Source organism: Macaca thibetana, chromosome 2 (assembly GCF_024542745.1).
Source record: "Macaca thibetana thibetana isolate TM-01 chromosome 2, ASM2454274v1, whole genome shotgun sequence".
In the NCBI taxonomy this organism is placed as follows: Eukaryota; Metazoa; Chordata; class Mammalia; order Primates; family Cercopithecidae; genus Macaca; species Macaca thibetana.
In genome coordinates, this window is record NC_065579.1 from 487171 (window position 1) to 510599 (window position 23429).

A 23429-nucleotide genomic window follows, 5' to 3' on the forward strand; every position below is an offset into this window, starting at 1 on the left:
CCGCGGCGGCTCAGGAGCCGCTGGTGGGCGTCTGAGGAGAAGTCGCCCCATGAGGAAGCTCTTCAACTTGGGGAGACGCCTGGGCCAGGCGATCCTGGGCTCCGTCCACCACGGGTACGCGGGTCCCGGGTCCCACACCAGGGACGCGGAACTGCGGAAGACCCACAGGGCGGCCATCAAGGGCGAGGCCGCGGAGGCGGAGCTGCCTGGCGCGCAGGAGCCCGGACGTGGATGCCCGCGACAGGAAGGGCGGGTGGCGGGAGCTCAGCCCGGGGTGGGAGGGGTTCCCAGGCCCGGCAGTCCCGCAGGTCCTGGGACGGGGGCCTTGGAGGGCGCCAGGCACCTTCGGAGCAGCGGAGCCAAGCGGAGCCTCAGCTGCTTTCCATCGCTGGCGACTCCCCGCCTGGAGCACTTGGTGGAGAATTTGAGTGATTTAACTCACAAAGTTAAGCGTATACACGTTTAAAACATGGGGTCGTGGAGGTGTAGCAGGATGAGCTGCAGACAAAACTCCTCAGACACCGGATTAAAGAAGGAAGAGGTTTTTTATTCCGCCGGGAGCGTGGGCAGACTCCCGTCTTAAGAGCCAGCTCCCCGAAATGGAAATAGTTGGCCTTTGTAAAGGCTTACAACTTTAAGGGTGAAATGGTCGTGATAAATCGAGCAAGCGTGGGAAACGTGGCTGGGGCCTACATGCATCAGCTAACAGAACAAAAAGTTTTACGATGCTTTTTTATTCTTACAATGTCTGGAATTTACAGATAACACAACTAGTTTAGGTCAGGGGTTGATGTTATTGTTATTACTTTTTTTTAACTCCTAGGGCCGGTGGTGGTACCAAGGCTGTCTGGCTATTTACCTTACTTTTGTTTCTTTCTCTCTTTCCTCCTGTCTTATGTCTAGGCAAGGTGGGGGGAGGAGGGCAGCAGGAGTAGTAGTGGTCTCCTTCCTTATCCCCCCTTTGAGAATTTTCACTAATTAGTGGGAGTTCTCACTTTTATTTTTACTTTCTGAGTCTCTTTGGGAGACAGAGCGATAGTGTTTTATGTAATACACTTGTGCTGAAGTTTTCTGATAAACCATGGTAGCTACAAAACCTTTTATCATTTGAAGGAGCAAGTGTAATACACAGGGGAGCAGCAAGCAACTTTCTATTACCAGTAATATAATGAGGGGTTTTTTTACAAGAGCACAAATCCACGTTTATTTATTGATTTTTCATTAGTTTAAATCCTTGAGGGGTACAGCATCACTCGGATTCTGTGTCCAATGACCTTAGCAGGAAGATTGCTTCAGAATTTGGCAGGAACCATGCCACTGTTTCCATGGGCAGGAGTTACCTTTCCCCAGATGACTGGTTTTATTTGGTTTGCCGCCAGGAGTCACTGTGTTGTTCTTTGCTTTGTATACATAAGCGCATCATTTGCCCAAATAGAATTCTGTTTCATCTAGGGCATAAACACCTTCAATTTTAAGAAGAGCTGTGTGCTCCCTTTGGTTCTGGAGACCCCGCTTATAGCCAGCAAAAATGGCCTTGGACCACAGCCTTCCAGACATAGTTCCTTTTAGAAGCCCCAGTCCCAGCAGGCCTCCACAGGAGCCAAGATGGCGGGAAGAACATAATGAGGGTTTTAAATTTTTATAGCTGGAAACTATTTTCTAAATGAAGACCTAGGATCAAATCTGTGTTAAACTTGTACAGGCACATGCATCAACTTTGTCGTGTCCTAAGCAGGTTAGTTTTGTCACTGGGTCTTAAACGCTTTTTCTTAGCGAGTAACACAGTATTTTTTAATAACAGAAGTTTTTAAGAGCCAGATACTTGAACTTGGGGCATCTGTTTGGGGAAAGAGTTAGTTAAAGTTATCTTGAGGCATTAACTCTTTTGCTTCTCAAGGCCGTTGGTCTCTTATGTTAGCCTTTTTATAAACATAACATGAAGAAATATCCAGGCTGCCAGCAATGTTTTCAGCCAACTGAGCAAATAGGCTTTTTCTGTTTTTGCTAAAGGAAGAGGTTCTGGTAACTTCTGGTTTATATGTTTAAAGAATGACTATAAGACTCGGAATTGTTGCTGGGCTGGACAGGTCTGAGTTTCCTAAGTAGTATGTGTACAGTGGGGACACCTTATATAGGCGTTTCTTCTAGCATGGTTATGGGGGGTAACAGCAAGAAAACAATGTACAGCAAGAACAAAAGAGGTCCTTACCTGGGAAAAAGGTTGAATACAGCGACAGAACAATAGGAAAACAGTATTGCAGGAAAACTATTAAGATTTTTAACTACGGCCGGGCGCGGTGGCTCAAGCCTGTAATCCCAGCACTTTGGGAGGCCGAGGCGGGCGGATCACGAGGTCAGGAGATCGAGACCATCCTGGCTAACACGGTGAAACCCCGTCTCTACTAAAAATACAAAAAAAAAACTAGCCGGGCGCGGTGGCGGGCGCCTGTAGTCCCAGCTACTTGGGAGGCTGAGGCAGGAGAATGGCGTAAACCTGGGAGGCGGAGCTTGCAGTGAGCTGAGATCCGGCCACTGCACTCCAGCCTGGGTGACAGAGCAAGACTCCGTCTCAAAAAAAAAAAAAAAAAAAAAAAAAAAAAGATTTTTAACTACATTTACTTGCTTGATGAGTCCTCAAGCTATGACCGTGCATAGACTAGTCAGCTGCCGGTGTGTGACTAGAACAGGGCTTGTTGTCTCCTCAAGCTTCAGCCATGCGTAGACTGGTCAACCTCTGGAGTGACCAGAACAGGGCTGTTGTCCTCAGCAGCAGCTTGGTCTTGTCTCAGGATCAGCCAGATTGGATGATCTGTGTCCTGCTGGCTGGTCCACTTATCCTGAGTTGCCAGTGTTAGCTGACTGTAGTGGATCCAAGACACAACACTTGCAACTTTAACAGCAGTGGGAGTGGACAAGGTTACAGTATAGAGCCAATTCTATATCGGTCCTAGAAAAATTAGATTTTACTTTAAACAGAGTCGCTAGATTTAAAGGGGTATCAGGCTTATAGGCATTTTCATTTATTTAATTATGAACATTTTGTATGGCTATTTTTACCTGCATTTGCTTTCTTAAGGTTAATTTCTTTAGTTTCTGGAGGTCACCTTTAATTTGACCTATGATTTGGGGGTGGCCGACCAAACAAAATCTTATAGGGCAAATACCTAGTTTATTTGGTGGAGGTGCACCTGACTCGGAGGAGGACCATAGGCAAAAACCTGATTTTATCTTAAATGAGCAAACAAGCACTAGCATGTACTGATAGTCTCCAGCCTGGGGCAGTTCTGTAAAGTCTATAGGCAAGTTTTCACAAGGTATGGCTCTTTTTACTGTTTAAGTTTCTTAGAGGAGGGGTTCTTCTCCCCCCGCCTCCCCCACTTGTAACTCCATTTAATGGCTTAGGCTTCAGTGAGAAATTGGAATCCAGATACAGCAGAATCTTGCTGTTTTTAACTTCTAATGTGACCATGGGCTCCTGGGAGCCTAATGAGAAGGTGCATAGTCTGCCCTAGTCTTTACATTCTTCAGCTCCTGTCAGTCTGATCAGATCAGTATTTGGTTCCTCCAAGGTATGGCAGCCCTTGGCCAATGGCCTATTTGTCTTGCAGCCTTGGCCATTTCCTTTACTGCCTTTTGAACATTTACCCTTCTAGTGTCCTTTCTTTTTGCATCTTGCACATTAATCTCTCTCTTGCCTTGTCCGGCTCTTGAATCCTTGCCTAACTTGACTTCTTTCACATTTACATTCACGTCCACGTCCTCTCACATTGCTAATTTTTCTTTTTTACACTTAATCTTAGTCTTTTTTTTTTCTTTCCCAATTTTGTTCCTTGGTTACAGTTAGCATACACCTCAAAGGCCACTTTTATTTATTTATTTTTATTTTTTTTTTTTTTGAGACGGAGTCTTGCTCTGTCCCCCAGGCTGGAGTGCAGTGGCCGGATCTCAGCTCACTGCAAGCTCCTCCTCTCGGGTTCACGCCATTCTCCTGCCTCAGCCTCCCGAGTAGCTGGGACTACAGGCACCCACCACTTCGCCCGGCTAGTTTTTTGATAGACTAGGTGGTATTCATGCCTGCAGCCTCTGCTTGATGTTACCATGGGATTGCTTTACAAATGAAGTATTCACTATATACTGATTTTCAGCAGCCTCAGGGTTAAATGGTGTATAAAGCCAGAGATTCTGTTACAGAATCTCTTATAAAACTGACTTAGGCTTTTGTCAGCTCCTCGAAGCATTTCTGAAATTGTTTTTTGTATTACTTGCTTTTTTCTACTAACTCTTAGCCTCTGCAGAAGTGCTTCTCAGTACCTCTGCAAATGCTGAAGCTGAGCTGCATTCTCTGGGTCTTTTTTTCCCTTTTTCCTAGAGTTTAACAGGCTCTTTTCTTCATATAATTTTCCATGCACTTGGAGGGTTAAACAGGCATACCGAGAGTCAGTGTAAATGTTTACAGTCTTACCTTCACTGAGTTCTAAGGCCCGAATTAAAGCAATGAGCTCAGCTTAACGACAGTGTCCAGGGTTACCACCGCACACTCTGCACATCTCTCTCCTTGTGGGTTGATGAAGCTGTTCCCGTCCACATATAGCTCCTAGTCTACTGATGCCCAAGGCTGGTCCCGGAGGTCAGGTCTGCTGGAGTAAACTTGAGTCCAACACCTCTACACAGTCATGTCGACAGGGCTCTAGCTGCCGGGAGCAAGGCGGCGGGTTCAGGGTGTTTCCAGTTTAGTAGATCAATGGTTGAAAAGGGCTGATAGATGAAGGTCTGTTGTCCCCCCAGATGTGGGCCTGGTCATTATAATAGACAGGTCCTCCCGTCTCCCTGAGAGGCATTTGAATAGCTTGAGCAAGACCAGATCTGAGACGGCCACTTGACTATCTTGACTTCCTTCCTTGGCCTCTTGAGGCTCCGATCTTCCCCTTCGAGGTGAGACCTGGGGTGTGTTAGCTCCTGAATCTTGTTTCTGAGGGGGCTTTTGGCCTTGGTAAAGTGGGGTAGGCTGGGACATGTGGAGAAAGAATTTCTATTATCTCTGGCAGCTCTTGCAAAACTGGCTTCTCTTGCTGTTTCTCGGGCTCCCTTTTTAACTCTGTGTCTGCTGGCGAAGCTGCTCTTTTACTTTTGGCTTTTTTTGCAATAAGCTGTTAAACAGGGCTAAAAATATGCTGGTTTTGTCTATATTTAACCATGAGTCAATATAAAGGAACTTGATCTAGGTACACTGGCTGTCCTCCGACCCCTGTCAGCACCTTAAATACACGGTCAATTGTTCCTTGTCTATGGTTTCTTCAGTGGGCCATCCAACACCAAAAGAGGGCAGTTCTAATTCACACAGAGATCTTAACCTCTGAGGGGTTAACTTAACTCTATAATCTCCTGCAAAACCTTTCCCAAGGTTCTGTAACATGCATTTTAATAGAGTAAGTTTTGATGATTTGATGACTTTCCTATTTTATTTTTCTTTTTGACAGTTCCTAGCAGAGTGGGCTTACTTTTGTGTCTGACCTATTTTTCTCTTGAGACAAAACAACATTCACACTATAAGAAGGAAAGGGTAAAAGATCACTCGCTCATCTAATTCACACTAAATCAAAATAAAAACTAAAACCAAAGTGTTGTTAAAAGCGCACCTGTTCGTCAAGCAATTTAAGCCAAGTCAAAATCAGAACCAAAACCAAAGTATCAAGCAGTTAATTCAAGTCAAAAACAAAAGCCAAAGTGCCAGGTACAGGCAGGCCGTGGGTGATCAGGCCACGCTTCCACTCAGATGGAGTGGGCAAGTTCCAAAGACCAGTCTTACCAAGTTTCAGATGTCCGGACTTAAAGTACCAGTTCCTTCCCGGTGTTCAGCCACTGTCTTGATCCTCCACAGGGGCCTGCTGTGCACTGCTCTGACGAGGAGTTTCACCGAGGCAAATGCTACCCGGGAGCTCTTTCAGGATCCACATTGCTCAAGCTGACCAGTGTCCCCCACAGGGATGCTCTACAGGGCAGGCATAAGCTGCCTAAGGGGCTGCCTCGACCGTCCATTAATCACCTCACTTCCCAGTCAGGTAACCAAGAAATGTAGCAGGACAAGCCACAGACAAAGCTCCTCAGACACTGGATTAAAGAAGGAAGAGGTTTTCTATCTGGCCAGAAGCGTCGGCAGACTTGCGTCTTAAGAGCCAAGCTCCCTGAAAAAGAAATACTTGGACTTTGTAAAGGCTTACAACTTTAAGGGGTCCACGTGAAAGGGTCGTGATAAATCGAACAAGCGTGGGAAACATGACTGGGGGCTACATGCATCAGCTAACAGAACAAAAAGTTTTACAGTGCTTTTTTTTTTTTCCATACAGTGTCTGGGATTTACAGATAACACAAGTAGTTTAGGTGAGGGGTTGATGTTATTGTTATTACTTTTTTTAACTCCTAGGGCTGGGTGGTGTTGCCAAGGTTGTCTGGCTATTTATCTTACTTTTGTTTTTTTCTCTCTTTCCTCCTGTCTTGTGAACTAGGCAAGGTGGGGGGAGGAGGGCAGCAGGAGTAGTAGTGGTCTCCTTCCTTAGAGGTGCCTAATGAGAACTCATTCCCATGTCAAAAATACCGTGAGTCATGTTCAGCAGGTGAGAAGTTCTCAGATAAAAGCCTGGGTCGGTTTTACACCTGAATCCACCCATGTAGTCAGGTTCTTTACTGGGGCTTCTCAGAGACACACTTGGAAGTGGGAGGTGGGTTCCTTGAATGGGAAGACTCCGTTTTCTCAAAACATGAGCTCTTTCTATGTTTATCAGTTTTACATAAACCGAATGAAAATATCAAGGATTTACCATTTTTGCATGACACCTGCTGTCTATCTTACTATTGTGATGACATTTAAAAATTTTTATAACGGAGTGAAAAAGACTTGCTTCTCTAGATATCAGAATGTGCTATTAATTCCCACAATTGTTTACTAACAGCTGAAAAGACATAAATACATGGAACAGAATGGAAATCCAGAAACACTGAACTATATGTAAGATATAGATGTAAGGATTGATAATGGTAACATTTCAGATGAGTAGGAACAGTTGAGTTATTAATAAAATGCCTGCTCTTTGAAGAAAACTCATGAAATTTTATGTCACAAAAATGAGTTCCTGATGGAATACAGATTGAAATTTTTACATATGCAAAATGAGAAAAGTACCAGAAGAAAACACAAATGCTTATTTATACAGGTACATTTTACGTTGCCAAAGGCCTTCCTAAGAATGACCTCACAAGCAGGCATTCTGAAGGTCGATTTAGCTAACTAAAAATTAAAACCCCGAGTCTGGGCATGGTGGCTCACCCCTGTAATCCCAGCACTTTGGGAGGCTGAGGTGGGCAGATCATGAGGTCAGGAGATTGAGACCATCCTTGCTAACAGTGAAACCCCATCTCTACTAAAAATACAAAAAATTAGCCTGGCATGGTGGCAGGCGCCTGTAGTCCCAGCTACTCAGGAGGCTGAGGCAAGAGAATCGCTTGAACCTGGGAGGTGGAGGTTGCAGTGAGCCGAGATGGTGCCACCGCACTCCAGCCTGGGCGACAGAGTGAGACTCCGTCTCAAGAAAATAAAAAAGAAAAAAAAATTAAAACCCCCCTGTGTATCAGAAAAAAATTAACAAAAGATAACATACTTGAAAAACATTTACTATATATATGTTTTTACTAATATATATATAAATAGAAATTCAGATGAAAAGTGTATCTTCATCCTACTGGGAATTTATTTTTTATCATATATATTATTATATATAAGTGAACATACATATAAAGAATTGTATATATTACTGATATTATATATATATACACACACAGATAAAAAGCACATCTTCATTTTACAGGGAATTCTTTCCAATCAAATCCACAAGAAAAGAACTCTAAAAGTGAGCTAAGTACTGTTTCGCAGATCCACCATTTACGTATCTACATAGCAAAAAATCCTTAGTATTTCTCGTAAAAGAATTTCAGTTAAAAGAGGAATGAGACTGTTTTCTATCCACAATGTTTGTGAGAATAAAGAGCAGTGGTCCTTATACTGCTGCTTAAAGTTTAAGTTGCTGATGACTTTTCAAATAGATAATTTGGTGGTAATTACTACATTTTAAAAATGTATATACCCTTTACACATCAATTCTATTGTATTAAAACACCTTTAGAAAATAGAGATACACGTACTTTGTTTTTCTCAGCATTTATGTTAACAAAAACCCACAGAATGTGTCCTATAAATGAGTTTCAGTTGCATCCATAGGAGGGAATAATATGTGATCATTGAAGGTGACAATAGATATAGAAGTATGGGAGGTTTCCTTGATGCCAGGAATTTGAGACCAGTCTGGGCAACAAAATGAGATTCTTTCTATAATTTTTTTTAATAATTAGCTGAGCATGCTGGTGTGCTCCTGTGGTCCCAGCTACTCAAGAGGCTGAGGCAGGAGGATCGCTTGAGCCTAGGAGTTCCAGGTTGCAGTGAGGTAATATATGAAATATATGTAATAAACCATTGCACTCCAGCCTGGGCAACAGAACAAGATCCTGTCTCAAAAAAAACAACAATCTAACAATTATTGAGTTGTTGCTTGTTCTAGAAATGGTTCTAAATACTTTACATAGATTCCCATTTAAACATCACAATGGTGTCCTGTGAGCTAGCTGCTATTGTCGTCTTTATTTTATTAATGAGAAAAATGAAGCACAGAAAGGCTAAGCAATAGCTGGTAAGTGACCGAGTTCCAAGTAGAATTCAAGTCCTAGTTGAACTGAATCCAAACACCAAGCTCATTCTATCCAAATAGGCTGCTGTTTCATTAAGGTAGTGAGCAATAAGAGCTAATAAATATTGCACTTTCTTCAAAAGAAAATTATTTGTTTTGAAGGCAGAGGAATAACATGCTCTTCTATGTTTGCAGTTACATAAAGCAGTGTAGGTTTTGAGATATTGCTTATAATTTCCTGAAAACTCCTCTCGCTCTCATAGGACTGCTCTACATTTGGCCTGTGCGCATGGCTGTGTGGAAGTGCTCACTCTCTTGCTGAGCAGAAAATGCCAGATTGACATCTGTGACAGACTGAACAGGACACCTTTAATGAAGGTGTATGGTAGCCAACTCTTTTGGCATGACATAGATTTCACTAAATACATAGAATTAAAATGAATTTATCTCATTTAAATATAACTAGTTGGTGAAACCTGTGGAATATGTATTTTGAATTCTTAGAATTTATAGTCTAATTTTTCACCTAACACTGATAGGCTGCACATTGCCAGGAAGAGACGTGTTCCATTATTCTGCTGGAACATGGTGCCAATCCAAACATTAAGGATGTCTACGGCAACACTGCTCTTCATGATGTTAAACGTTAAGGATGTCTACGGCAACACTGCTCTTCATGATGTTAAACGTTAAGGATGTCTACGGCAACACTGCTCTTCATGATGTTAAACGTTAAGGATGTCTACGGCAACACTGCTCTTCATGATGTTAAACGTTAAGGATGTCTACGGCAACACTGCTCTTCATGATGTTAAACGTTAAGGATGTCTACGGCAACACTGCTCTTCATGATGTTAAACGTTAAGGATGTCTACGGCAACACTGCTCTTCATGATGTTAAACGTTAAGGATGTCTACGGCAACACTGCTCTTCATGATGTTAAATGTTAAGGATGTCTATGGCAACACTGCTCTTCATGATGCTGTGTGTAATAAGGAGACTTCACTGGCAGGAAAACTGCTTTCCCACCATGCAAATATTGAGGGTGGTAGGTAGTAGGAAGGGGGAGTAATCTGATGCAGAGGCAGAGGCTCATGGAAAACCTCTACTAGGACAGTGCACCTGTGGCTTTGCAGGTTTTAGCCCCCATGGCTGCTCTCATGGACTGGGCTAGCGTTGACTGCCTGTAGGTTTTCCATACTGAGGGTGTGAGCCATTGGTTAGTCTGAATCTGGGCTCTGGAGGGTGGTGGCCTCCTGTGTGGGAGCTCCAAGCCCATATTTTCCTTCTGCACTGCCCTAGCAGAGGTCTTCCAAGAGGCTTTGCCTCTGCAGCAGGCTACTGCCTGGAAACACTGGGCAGTGGTGTGGGTGTTGGATCCTTCACCAATGGTTAATCTTCTTGATGCTGATCTCCTGATAGTGAGTTCTCATGAGATCTGGTCTTATAACAAGATGTGGCACCTCTTTCCTCTCTCTGTCTTGCTCCTACTCCTAGCATATTAAACATCTCATTGCTGCTTGGCCTTCTGGTATGGTTAAGAGGGGCCTGATCAGTGTGGGCCTGGTCAGTGGACCTAGTCAGATAGGACTTGGTCAGTGAGGCCTATCTAATGGGGGCATGGTCAGCAGGGGTCTGTTTAGAGAGGGTCACATTAGGGGGATCTAGTAGTGGGGTCTTGATGAGTGGGGACCAGTGGCACCCAGTTGTTTGGTGTCTGGTCAGTGCAAACCTGGGCTACGGGACTTGGTCAGTGGAGACCTGGTCAGCTGGGGCTCAGTGGTAGCCTTGTCAGCATGGGCTGGGTCACTGGTGACCAGGTCAAGGGGTGCTATTCAGTGGAGGCCTGGTCACAGGGACCTAGTCAGCACGGTCTGGTGGGTGTGTCCTCATCAGTGAGGCCCTTGTCAGTGGGGCCCTGGTCAGGGCAGCCTGGTCAGTAGAACCTAATCAACGGGGGCCTGGTCAGAGAGGACTTGGTCAGTTGTGGCTTTTGTAGCACTGGTATACGGGGTGACCTGGTCAGCGGGATCTCAGCAGTGGGTGCCTGTTCAGTGGCGTCTACTCACTAGGTCAAGGTCAGGGGCATCTGGTCACCTCAGGCTTGGTTAGTAGGGGCCTGGTCAGTGGCAGCCTGTTCCCTGGAGGCCTGGTCAGCGGGGCCTCATCTGTGAGGCCAGGCAATGGGGTCATGATCAGAGGAACCTGGTCAGTGAGGCCTTGTCCGTAAGGTACTTTTCAGTGGAGTCCTGGTCATTGTGGGCCTGGCAGTGGAGATCTGGTTAGTGGGGCCTCCCGATGGGGGTCTAATCAGTCAGGGTTTGACTGGGGAGGACCTGATGTGTGGGGTGTGGCCAGCAGGGGCTTTGTCATTGGGGGATGATGAGCATTGCTGGGAGATCACAGGTGCAATGTGGGCCCCGTGGACAGCTGGGATGGCCCAGAGGAGCCCAACAGCCCAGTCAAAAGTGGACAAAGCAGGTGTTTGGATGGACCTGGTGAGATCTTGCTCAGAGATCCTGACAGGACAAAGTTAAAGGAAGGGCCAGAGTGGCCAGAGAGATGGTCAAAGTCTACGGGCTGCACAGGATGAAGGAAGCCAGGGAACAGGCAGGTGGGCAGCTGGGGTGCAGGGAGAGGCAGGTGCATGCTGGGAGGTCAGACCCTGTGAGGGCTGTGGGGGTGTCAGGTGGGGTGGGTTCCAGGTGCACCCTCAATGCACTGGGCAGGTCTTAGCCCAGGCTCCCTGCACCCAGGCCAGGTGATGTGGTCACTCCCTGGGGGACTGTTGTCAGGCACCAGCCACCCACCCTGGGCAGCGCTGTCCCATCTCAGGACTGGACTTTCTCAGATCCTGCAGAGGGCACAGCCTCTAGCCCAGGAGGGGCAGCCCCTGGGTGCAGCCCAAGCTCTCCATGGACCTGGAGCATCCCCTGCCAACCCTGCGCTCCCTCTGCTTCCAGGTCCTGCTTTTCCAGTGTCAGCCAGCAGGGAGACCCCGTCCTCCCTTCCCCATGTATCTCCTGGGCTGAAACTTACAGTGGATTGGGACAGGGATGGTGCTTCCCTCAGGCCCACTTAGGGAGGGGACTGGCTCCTAGTCTGGTGCAGGTCCTCAGTTCTTCCTTAGAATGAGAAGGATCAGTCAGTGCCCTGAAGGTGAAGGTGAGAGACTGTTCCTGCTGTGTGGGAGGCTGGTCTAGGGATGGAGGACTTGGCAGGTCCCCTTAGTCTGTCAGGCCTGGGCAATACTGTTCTGTTTCAGGACTCAGAAAGTCTAGCCCTGAGATGGGATGGTGCTGCCCAGGGTGGGTGGCCAGGACCTGACAGCAGGCCCCCCGGGAGTAACCACATCACCCAGCCGGGTTCCAGGGACCCTGGCCTGAGACCTGCCCAGTGCACTGAGGGTGCACCTGAGTCCACTCCACCTGATGCCCCTACAGCCCTCACAGGGTCTGACCTCCCAGCATGCACCTGCCTCTCCCTGCACCCCAACAGTCCACCCTGTCTGTTCCCTGACTTCCTCCATCCTGTCCAGCAGGATGGGCTGGACATCCTGTCTCACCGAGCTCTCTTCCCGGGGACCCAGTGGCCTGTCTCGCCAAGCTCTCTCCCCGGGGTCCCCTGTGGCCTGTCTCACCGAGCTCTCTTCTCGGGGACCCAGTGACCTGTCTCACCGAGCTGTCTCCCCGGGGACCCCTGTGGCCTGTCTCACAGAGCTCTCTTCCTGGGCTCCCCTGTGGCCTGTCTCACTGAGCTCTCTCCCCAGGGACCCCCTGTGGCCTGTCTCACCAAGCTCTCTCCCCGGGGTCCCCTGTAGGCCTGTCTCGCTGAGCTCTCTCCCCAGGGAACCCCTGTGGCCTGTCTCACCGAGCTCTCTCCCCGGGGTTCCCTGTGGCCTGTCTCCCCTAAGGCCACATTCAAGACTTCAAACTTCAGTGATGCACTTGTGCAGAGCTAGATGAGCGTCTCTGGGGCCTTAATTCAGGAGGTAGAATGGAGCTTGAGATCAAGTGTCTGATCAAATAACTTGAACTTAATCTGGAGGGCTCTGTAGAGCCAGGAAGGTGCTGGATAAAGGAGGGACACTCAGATATGGGACTGTCTCAGGTTAGACTCAGGTGCCTTCAGAGCTAGTGTGTTCAGAGATCTTGTCTCCAGGATGAAAATGGGAAGGAGTTGTCAGACGAGGACATATAAATGGAGGCTGGCATCTTCATGAGTGCCGGTGGTGGTCCCAGTGTGGACTATTGTGGGAACAGGGGTCTCTCCATCCAGGGACATGGTGGATGGACCCTGCATTACTCCATTCTGCCCTTCCTTTCCCTCCTCCCATTCTCCTGAGGGCCTCAGTGCATGGGTGCTGTCCATCCTCTGGTGCTGAAGCAGCCAAGAGACACAAACCAGCCTGGCTGCCTCTTAGGATATGACAGCACAGCCAGTGGCCTATACTGGGTCCTGTACAACCTCACAAGACACCCAGACACCGGAAGTGCTGCCAGCACATGGGGCAAGAGTCCTGAGAGACCACAATCCTGAAGACATTGAATGGGGGGTGCAGGACCTCATGGCCTGTTCCCCAGCCCATCTCATTGACTCTACTCCAGGTGGTGAAGGGGGAAAACGTTTTTGTCAATTCTGTCATTATTGCCTAGCAGGAAAAGGAGCAGAGCCCAGAAGCAGGGCCTGGCACCCAGCCTGCCTAACAAGGGGAGAATGTGTAGGCTTTGTGGACAGAAAGACCTGGGAGTCCACTAACTTGCTGAGACATTAGTAAAATCAGTTTTCTTTTCTGAACTATATTTCTGCCATCGGTAAATTGAGGGGAATTTATTCTACCCAACAAGTCTGCTTGGAGAATTAGTGACAGTGTATGTAGAGCAGGTGCCACCCAGCAGGCATCTGGTGTCCAAGCCACTCCTCTTTCTCCTTGATTTTCTGCCTAAATTTGCATTTTGTTCCCTAAATTTGACCTTCACTCCCCTTAATTTTGCTCTTCCCTCTGATTCCCGCCTTATCATCTATTCCATGGATTCACCAGGATCTAAGTGGGCAACAGTCATGCATGCATGCCTGTGTATGTACGTTTGCACTGTGTTGGTGTTGGAGTGTGGTGTGTGTGTATGTGTGTGTGTGTGTGTATGTGAGAGTGTGTGTGTGTGACAGAGAGAGAGAGTGTGTGTGTGTGTATGTGTGTGTGTGTTGGAGTCACTGAGTGACTGAAACTGTCCACACCAGGCTGTGTTCCTGCTTATTGCTGGAGGTGCTGTCAGGGGCCTTGCTCTCAACCTCAGGTCTGACTCTTGCTTGCAGGCAGGGCATTCTGGTGGAATCATGCCCTTGGAAGGAGGCTTGAAGAGTGACTGGTGGGTATTGGTGGATAAATACCCCAGCTCCCTTGCTCTGGGTGGGATGACTCTGAAGCACATGTTCTATGCTGTCTCTCAGAGGTACCTGGCTGGGCTGAGTCCTGGCTGCCCACAGTGGAAACTTTCTTGATGATGGTCCCTTTAAGGGCAGTGGGCACTGGTAACTAAGCTGGTTTCCCCCACTGCAGGGTTTTGCTAGTAATAAACCTGTGTTGCTGTTGAAGCTGCCAAATCTCTCTCTCTTTCCCTGGGTCTTTTTTTTTTTTTTGAGATGGAGTCTCGCTCTGTCGCCCAGGCTGGAATGCAGTGGTGCAATCTCGGCTCACTGCAAGCTCCGCCTCCCGGGTTCACACCATTCTCCTGCCTCAGCCTCCCGAATAGCTGGGACTACAGGCACCCGCTGCCACGCCCAGCTAATTTTTTGCATTTTTAGTAGAGAGAGGGTTTCACCGTGTTAGCCAGGATGGTCTCGATCTCCTGACCTCATGATCTGCCCACCTCAGCCCCCCAAAGTGCTGGGATCCTGGGGCCTTTCTTTAACCCTTGTCTTGCCTTCAAAACCTTACAATAACTCCATCTCTCCATTTTACATGGCCAGTGAGAGTCACAGAGCCTGAACTTGAAGTCAGTTCATCTGAATTCAGAATTCGTGTCTTCCTGAGAGTCCAGGAAAGGAAAGGTGGAACTGCAGCCAGTGGGCACTCACACACTTGTTCTAGGAGACCCCAGGCAGGCTCCTGGGAACTGTGTCTTCATGGGCACAAAAGAACTGCTCACCTGTGTTGCATCAGATAAGTGTCCCCATTGTCCCAAATCCTCATTTCTTTTCTTGCTTTTTTGTTTTGTTTTTTGTTTTTGTTTGTTTTTTGAGACGATGTCTTACTCTGTTGCCCAGGCTGGAGGGCAGTGGTATGATAGCTCATTGCAACCTCTGCCTCCCAGGTTCAAGCGATTCTCCTGCCTCAGCCTCCTGAGTAGCTGGGACTACAGGTGCCTGCCTGGCTACTTTTTGTACTTTTAGTAGAAATGGACTTTCACCATGCCGGCCAGGCTGGCCTCAAACTCCTGACCTGAAGTGATCCCACCGCCTTGGCCTCCCAAAGTGCTGGAATTACAGGCATGAGCCACTGCGCCCAGCCTCAAATCCTCATTTCTTTTCAAAGTTTTTTATTTGCTTTTGTTTTTGAGACAAAGTCTCACTCTTGTCGCCCAGGCTGGAGTGCAATAGCACAACCTCTGCTAATGTAACCTCTGCCTCCTGGGTTCAAGCCACTATGCTGCCTCAGCCTCCCAAGTAGCTGGGATTAGAGGTGCCTGCCACCACACCTGGCTAATTTTTGTATTTTTAGTAGAGACAGAGTTCCACCATGTTGGCCAGGCTGGTCTCAAACTCCTGACCTCAGGTGATCCATCTGTCTCAGCCTCCCAAAGTGCTGGGATTACAGGTGTAAGCTACCATGCCTGGCCCAAATTCACTTTTAACAAACAGGCGATATACGTACAGCTGCCACAGTGTAATAAATTTAAAAATGGTTATTTTCATTTATTTGAGCCAGCTGGCCACTTCCTGCATAGTTTATAATGTGCAGAAGCTGGATGATGCATTTCTAATACATCTCCTTGGAATAAATGTATTATCTTTTACATTATTATGGCTCTAATAAGGAACTCCTCATGGTTGCTTTGGAAATCCTACTCAAGATAAAGATAGTTGTTCTCCTTCCAGTGTGATCAGCAGTACTAGTAATCAATATATAATTACCATGTTTCTCATGGCTATTTCCAACAGACCAATAATTTTCTAGGAGGAGATAAACAACCTGAATCTCACTCCTGGAACACAAGTCCCAGCTATATGGATGACAAATATTTATCCTGTTTACATGGGAAGTCATAGGAACACATGATTTTCTAACTAAGACATTAAAGTCTTTGGAGGAGTATTGCAGCCTGTCCCTGGCAACTTTCTCTCCGCACCTTCCTAGGCAACCATCCCCTCCCCAGAGCTGGCATGGAGCCCAGGGGAAGGGTGGCATTTCTGTTCAGCAAGTGACTAAGAGAAGCCTGCCCTTGGCAACAGGAAGTTCTAACAAGGGCTCAGGTTTTTAGACAACCAGTCTCCATGTTTCTTCTAATTGTGGTAGAAAATAAGGCAATGAAAAATGAGTCTTTATAAAAACAGTATATTTCTGTGACGGATTTCCAAGGGGGAAAAAATGGGAACTACATTAGAAATGTTAGCCAGCCAAGAGGGAAGACCTGACTCCAAGGACCTGCTGAAATTATCAGTTCCTTTTCTATGCCAGGTTGAATTTAAAACAGATATATAAATGTCAGTTTTATTTATATTCTTCAATAAAAGACAAGTATATAAGCAAAATAAAATTTAAGATACTACTACTCAATAAATAATTTGAATACCACTATGAAATAATACATAATAGATTATCGAAGGAAGAAAAGCTTGGACTCTCTCCTAAGGTAAATGAAGGTGACTGCAGAGAGAAGGATCTCTCACGAAATAGGAGGAGAAAGGCACAGCCCTTGAGCAGGAAGTGGAAGGCTGTGATTTAAGAACATCCTGTCAGCTAAAACTTTCATAAAACAGCTTTATGCACTTTTTTGAATAAATGCTCTCCATGGTTGTGTGGAGGAGATATTATTAGGATGGGCTGATCTCTTAAAATGATGAAATTGAGTTTACTGTAAATTTATAGAGAAAAAGGAAATAAAAATATGCTCCTGTAAGTTATTTGGGAAAGAGAACTTTAAAATCAAAAGTAAGATAAGTTCTCAACTTCCTCGCATCTGTTTGTTTACGCTGTCTTGTAGAGGTAGGTATTAACACACACTATGTTAAACACCTTGCACAAAAAATACCACATCGGGAGAAAGAAAGTTAGCAAATTCTCTGTCAGCCAATGGAAAAGGGTGGAGTAAACCAATGATTACCTAACAAACATGTTTTAAAACAACAAACTATTATACACAGTGTGGAGTATATTTATAGTCTGTTCAGTGTTATGAAATGGTTTTGTTTATTTTGAAAATACTTGTCATTTTAGCAATCTCCTAATAAGACGATGCATTTAAAAGCTCAGAACAAAATACACATGGAATGATCATCTTCTCTAGGAGCAAGGAAACCTTCTGGTTTATATACAGCCTTTCCAGACGGAAAATAAAGGGAGCAAGTTTGGCACCAGATTTAACTGGGCTTTTGATGCCTCAAAAAATTGTTCTTTTAATTTTAAAATATCTACAGTAAGATTATCTTCTCTTCCTTGTAGATGGCGTCTAACCATGTCCCAGTGATGCTCAGATTCATTATAGGCTCTAGGTGTAATACAAAAATCTGACGTATTCCGGTCACACTGTAACTGAAAAAGACATTTCAAGCTCACGAGCCTATCTCCCATCCAAGGGACAGTTTGTCTAAGATCATTAATTTGTTTGCCAATTTTTGATCTATTTGGGTCTGAGAATTCCACAATTTTGAGGAATTATTTTGCCAACTATGTACACATTCTGCAGTTTGAACAGAGGAGTGTAAAGCAGTTCCAGCAGCCGCAGCAGTAGCTGTGACTGCAATAAGACCCATAATCACTGCAATTAAAGTAAAAATAAGTCTTTTGGACCTATGTTCAGGACCAGTAACAGGACTAACTAATTTTGGTCGAGGTAATGAAATTCCCTGTTCACCCCATTTCCATGGATAGGGCGATTCTAACCTTCGATAAACCTGGTCCAGCCTTTCAGTTAAATCACTATCATAGTCCGGATTAGTGGGCCAGACGGATGGGGCCTGTGAATATGAGTGAGTCTGGCCTGTACAATCATAATATAATTGGCCTTGAAGGGCCCAGTCTATAATAGTTCCGAATTCATTGTTTTGTAATACCACTGCAGTATCAGCCACATATTCTTCCAAAACTAAGACCTTTGGGTCTTTTGATTTTTTGGGAATTTCCCTGGGTTAAGGTTTCCCCTTAGGCCTAAATTTTAATGATCTTTGATAGGAAGAGTCCTGTAAATTATTTATTTGTGGCCCGAGTGACATTCCACTTACCAAGTGATAAGTAAATCTACTGGTGGCACTGACAGTAGGTGCTTCTACCAACCAATTTTGGGTTGTAGGCATTAAGCATCCTGGTGCCTTCCCCAGGCATATAGGAGAACAATCATACCCAATGGAAATGTTTATCATCATTCCTTCTTCTTCAGGCTGGGCAGGGCCATGGTCATCTGTGGGGCCCGGTACCCATGCTCTATTATTAACACATACTTCAGTAGGATTATCCATCCGTGTGACTGCCCAAATTAAGGGCAGGAAAGGCACATAGTCCCAGTAAATAAAATTAGCTGCAGCTGCTCCTGCAGACATAGGGAGACTTACCACCGTTGATACAATCATTAAACCTGCAAGCAGCATATTCTCTGGAGTTCGTGTTACCCTTGTTTTCTTCAGGCTTTTTTCAGCTAACTGTGTCAGCTTCTTTAGTTGGGCCCAGGTCGGTGGCTCCGCTTTCTTGGTGGATGGTAACTTCTTTTGTAAGTTGTAGGTACCCAAACTGGAAGCTGATTTTCTCCTGGTGAAACACAAGCAAAGCCTCTCCCCCACATTATTACCTTCCCTATTTCTCATGTTTTATTTTTATTGTCTTTTCACCAAATTGGTTTTCCTTCACATGGGCTGTTCTTTTACCAGTAAAATGTTGTTCTGCAGTAGTGGTCTGATTTCCATAAATGTTTAAAACATTTAAAGTATAGAGTGCTAGAGTAAGTTGCATCTGGGGAGTGTTATACTCCTTACTCTCTTTTTCCTTTTTTTTATTTAACCAATTGAGCTTTGAGTGTTCTATTAGTTCTTTCAATTATGGCCTGTCCTTGGGAATTATAAGGGATTCCTGTTTTATGTGTAGTTTTCCACTAATTTAAGAATGTTTGAAATGATTTACTGGCCCATTATTTGTTTTAAGTTTTTCTGGAACTCCCATGATAGCAAAACAAGATAATAAACGTCTTTTTAACATGGGAAGTACTTGCCCCTGTCTGGCAGGTTGCCTGTATGAAATGTGAATAAGTATCAACCATCACAGGGACAACTGACAATTTTCCAAATGAAGGTACATACGTGACATCCATTTACCATAACGCATTAGGACATAAACCTCTGGGATTAACTCCTGCCTCCTGAGTGGGCAGGTGTAGGACTTGACAGTGGGTGCAATGTTGTACAACAGTTTTTGCCTGTTTCCATGTGATATCCAATTTACTTTTTAATCCTGTTGCATTTACATGAGTCAGGGCATGAAGTTCTTGTGCTTCCATGAAGGCAGATGATACTAGCAAGTCAGCTTGTTCATTTGCTTTAGTTAAAGACCCTGGTAAATTAGTACATACTCAAATATGAGTAATGTAAAATGGGAAATTTCTTTTTCTTACAGTTTGTTGTAACAAATTAAATAGCTGATTCAACTGATCATCCATACTATATTTGATTAGGGCTGTCTCAACATCCTTTATAACCTGTACTACATATGCAGAATCTGAAACAGTGTTAATAGGCTGATTAAAATCTTGTAACACTGAAATGACAGCAACCAACTCTGCTCTTTGAGCTGAGTGATATTGAGTTTCAATGACTCCTTCTTTTCGCCCAGTGTAAGCCACTTTTCCATTGCTGGAACCATCAGTAAACACCGTCAGAGCATTTTCTAAAGGTTTTGTCTGGTAATTTTAGGTAAAATCCAAGTAGCCCACTTTAAAAACTGGAAGATTTTTGTTCTTGGGTAATGATTATCAATAATTCCCACAAAATCAGCAAGACCAATCTGCCATGCAGCAGAATCGATAGAGGCTTGTCTAACCTGTTCCTTATTTAAAGAAACAATGATTTTATCTGGGTCAGTTCCACACAATTTTACTACTCGTAGTCTTGCCTGACCAATTAATGTAGCCATTTGATCTAAGTACAATGTAGAAGTCTTAATTGTACTGTGAGGAAGGAATGACCACTCCACAAGATCTGTATTTTGAACAATGATACCTGTTGGAGAATGTACAGTAGAAAAAATCAAAAGTTGAAGTGGGGCCAAGTGATCTATTCTATTTACTTTTGCTGACCGAATTTTTTCTTCAACTAATTCAATTTCTTTAGTTGCCTCTGGAGTTAATGTTCTTTTACTATTCAATTGTGGATCCCCTCTCAAGATAGAGAACAAATTTGACATGGCATAAGTAGGGATGCCTACAGTTGGCTGAATCCAATTAATATCTCCTGGCAATTTTCGGAAGTCATTTAATGTTTTTAATATGTCTTTTCTTATTTTTATTTTTTGTGGTTTAATTTTCCTTTCCTCTACCTGCATTCCCAAGTAATGAAAAGGAGTGGAGGTCTGAATCTTACCAGATGCTATTGTCAGTCCTGCATTTGCACCCTCTGTCTGCAGAAATGTGTAACAGTCAATTAATTTGTCTCTCGTTGCTGCAGCACACAAAATATCACCAACATAACGAATGATGTAACAGTCTGAAAACCCGTCTCTAACTGGCTGAAGAACTTGAGCTGCAAAAGTCTGACAAATAGCTGGGCTCTTAAGTATTCCCTGAGGCAACACTTTCCACTGAAACCTGGTGGCTGGTTCTTTATCATTTATGGCCGGTATAGTAAAAGCAAATTTTTCAAAATCCTGTTTTGCCAGAGGAATGGTAAAAAAGCAATTCTTCAGATCAATTATAATTAAGGGCCAATCTTTGGGGATCATGGCTGGAGAGGGCAGCCCGGGTCGGAGAGCCCCATGGGTTGAATTACCGCGTTAACGGCTCTTAAGTCAGTCAGCATGCGCCATCTACCGGACTTTTTCTGAATTACAAACACTGGAGAATTCTAAAGAGAGAAAGGGGGTGAAGCATGTCCTTTTTAAAATAGTTAACCATTTCATGTAGCGTCCCCAACTTTTCCTTAGGAAGCGGCCACTCTTTGACCCAGACAGGACGCTGCAGGGTGAGTCCGAATTGCTCCCTCACCGTAGTGAACTGCAGGTCGGGCAATACTGAGTGCGGGCTCAGGCTCCCTCCTCCAGCACTCACTCGGCTGAGGAGGTGACCATCGTGGTTTTAGCCCCAACGGCCCCGATGGTTCTGGAATTTTCTTTTTAATTTTAATGTTTCAGGATCTATTAACTCCTATAATTGATTGTAGTCCACATTTTGCGTTGACTGAGTCATTACAGACTCTGCTACATATTTACAATGTGAACTTTCCGCTCCTTTCTTGAACTCTGTCCCTGCCTCTTCACAATCTATTACACAGCTTTCAGGGGCATCAGAAACTGAAATGCTATCTTCTCCTGTTTGAAACGGTTCTAAAGTTGCTTTAATAATGGCTTAATCATTCCACACTGTAAGCAGAATGATTTTACTTTCCCTACTTGCTTATTTTAATTCTTTGCCAGTTTCTTCCCAATCTTTTAGATCTAAAGTTCCCTGTTCTGGAAACCATAGGCAGAATTGTTCTATTGTTTGAAATAGAGTAATTAGATTTTCTATAGAAGCTTTAACTCTCCCTTTTCTTAAGAGAATTTTAATAAAGCTGAGATAAGAGGCATATTTACTTTCAGTTTTTCCCATTGTTACCCTGGGTTCCTCCGAGCGCACAAGCTTACCGCAAGGCTGACCGTGGACATACACTCGGGAATCTCTCATCGGCTGTCCTCAATGCTCACGTTCTTAGCGTACCTTCACCCTAGAGAAAGGCACCCACGCAGGGTGGCAGATGAAGGGGTGGCCTGCCCCTCCACACCTGTGGGTATATCTCATCAAGTGGGACACGAGACTGAGAAAGACACAGAGACAAAGTATAGAGAAACAACAGTGGGCCCAGGAGACTGGCACTCAGCATACCAAGGACCTGCACTGGCACCGGTCTCTGAGTTCCCTCAGTTTTTATTATTATTTTCAGTATCTCAGCAAGAGGAATGCGGTAGGAGAGCAGAGTGATAATAAGGAGAAGGTCAGGAAAAAAACATGTGAGCAAAAGAATCTGTGTCATAATTAAGTTCAAGGGGAGGTACTATGCCTAGATGTGCACGTAGGCCAGATTTATGTTTCTTTCTGCCCAAACATCTCAGTGGAGTAAAGAATAACAAAGCGGCATTGCTGCCAACATGTCTTACCTCCCGCCATAGGGCGGTTTTTCTCCTATCTCAGAATTGAACAAATGTACAATTGGGTTTTATACCAAGACATTCAGCTCCCAGGGGCAGGCAGGAGACAGTGGCCTTCCTGTATCTCAACTGCAAGAGGCTTTCCTCTTTTACTATCCACCTCAGCACAGACCCTTTACGGGTGTCAGGCTGGGGGATGGTCAGGTCTTTCTCATCCCACAAGGCCATATTTCAGACTATCACATGGGGAGAAAGCTTGGACAATACCCAACTTTCCAGGGCAGAGGTCCCTGTGCCTTTCCACAGTGCATTGTGCCCTTGGTTTATTGAGACTAGAGAATGGTGATGACTTTTACCAAGCATACTGCTTGTAAACATTTTGTTAACAAGGCATGTCTTGCACAGCCCTAGATCCCTTAAACCTTGATTCCATACAACACGTTTTTGTGAGCTCAAAGTTGGGGCAAAGTGGCTGGGGCAAAGTTACAGATTAACAGCATCTCAGGGCAAGGCAATTGTTCAAGGTACAGGTTAAAATGAAATTTCTTATGTCTTCCCTTTCTACATAGACACAGTAACAGTCTGATCTTTCTTCTCCCTTCAACACCCATTGTATCTAGGAAGTAACTAACTTGCTTTTGATTTTATGGGCTCATAGGCAGAGGGGACTTGCCTTGTCTCAGATGAGAATTTGGACTGTGGATTTTGAGTTAATGCTGAGATGAGTTAAGACTTTGGGAGACTGTTGAGAAGGCGTAATTGTTTTTGAAATGTGAGGACACGAGATTTGGGAGGGGTCAGGGGTGGAATGATATGGTTTGGCTCTGTCCCTGGGGCCACCCAAGAGGTTCTACCTTGCCTGCTGCCTAGGCAGAGCTGATTTATCAAGGCTGGGGAACTGCAAGAGAGAGCGAGTAATTCACACAGAGGCGGCTGTGCGGGAGGCCGGAGTTTCCTTATCACTCAGATCAGTCTCCCTGAGCATTGGAGGAGCAGGTTTTAAGGAAAACTTGCTGGGTGGGGAAGCCAGGGACCGGGGTGCTCACTGGTCAGGGATGAAATCCCGGGGAGTCAGAGCTGTCTTCCTGCGGACTCAGTTCCTGGGTCGGGGTCACGAGATCGGACCAGCCAGGTTATCGATCCGGGTGGTGCCAGCTGA

General features: G+C 45.2%; 2 protein-coding genes and 2 pseudogenes across 2 annotated transcripts; 1 reads left to right on the forward strand and 3 right to left on the reverse strand.

Moving 5' to 3' along the window:
- The first annotated feature begins 49 nt into the window (after positions 1 to 49).
- LOC126947837 (putative ankyrin repeat domain-containing protein 19) lies at positions 50 to 11270 on the forward strand. Its single transcript, XM_050778912.1, is given in 7 exon segments — positions 50 to 201; positions 203 to 253; positions 8996 to 9110; positions 9272 to 9343; positions 9685 to 9781; positions 10036 to 10154; positions 10965 to 11270. Coding segments are annotated over 7 exon segments (912 nt in total).
- LOC126947940 (60S ribosomal protein L35a-like) overlaps positions 1177 to 23429 on the reverse strand; it is a 111409-nt pseudogene continuing 89156 nt past the window's right edge.
- Positions 17397 to 19219, reverse strand: LOC126947928 (endogenous retrovirus group K member 19 Env polyprotein-like). Its single transcript, XM_050779070.1, is given in 1 exon segment — positions 17397 to 19219. A coding segment is annotated over 1 exon segment (1245 nt). The 5' UTR covers positions 18748 to 19219; the 3' UTR covers positions 17397 to 17502.
- On the reverse strand, positions 20866 to 22648 carry LOC126947838 (uncharacterized; annotated as a pseudogene).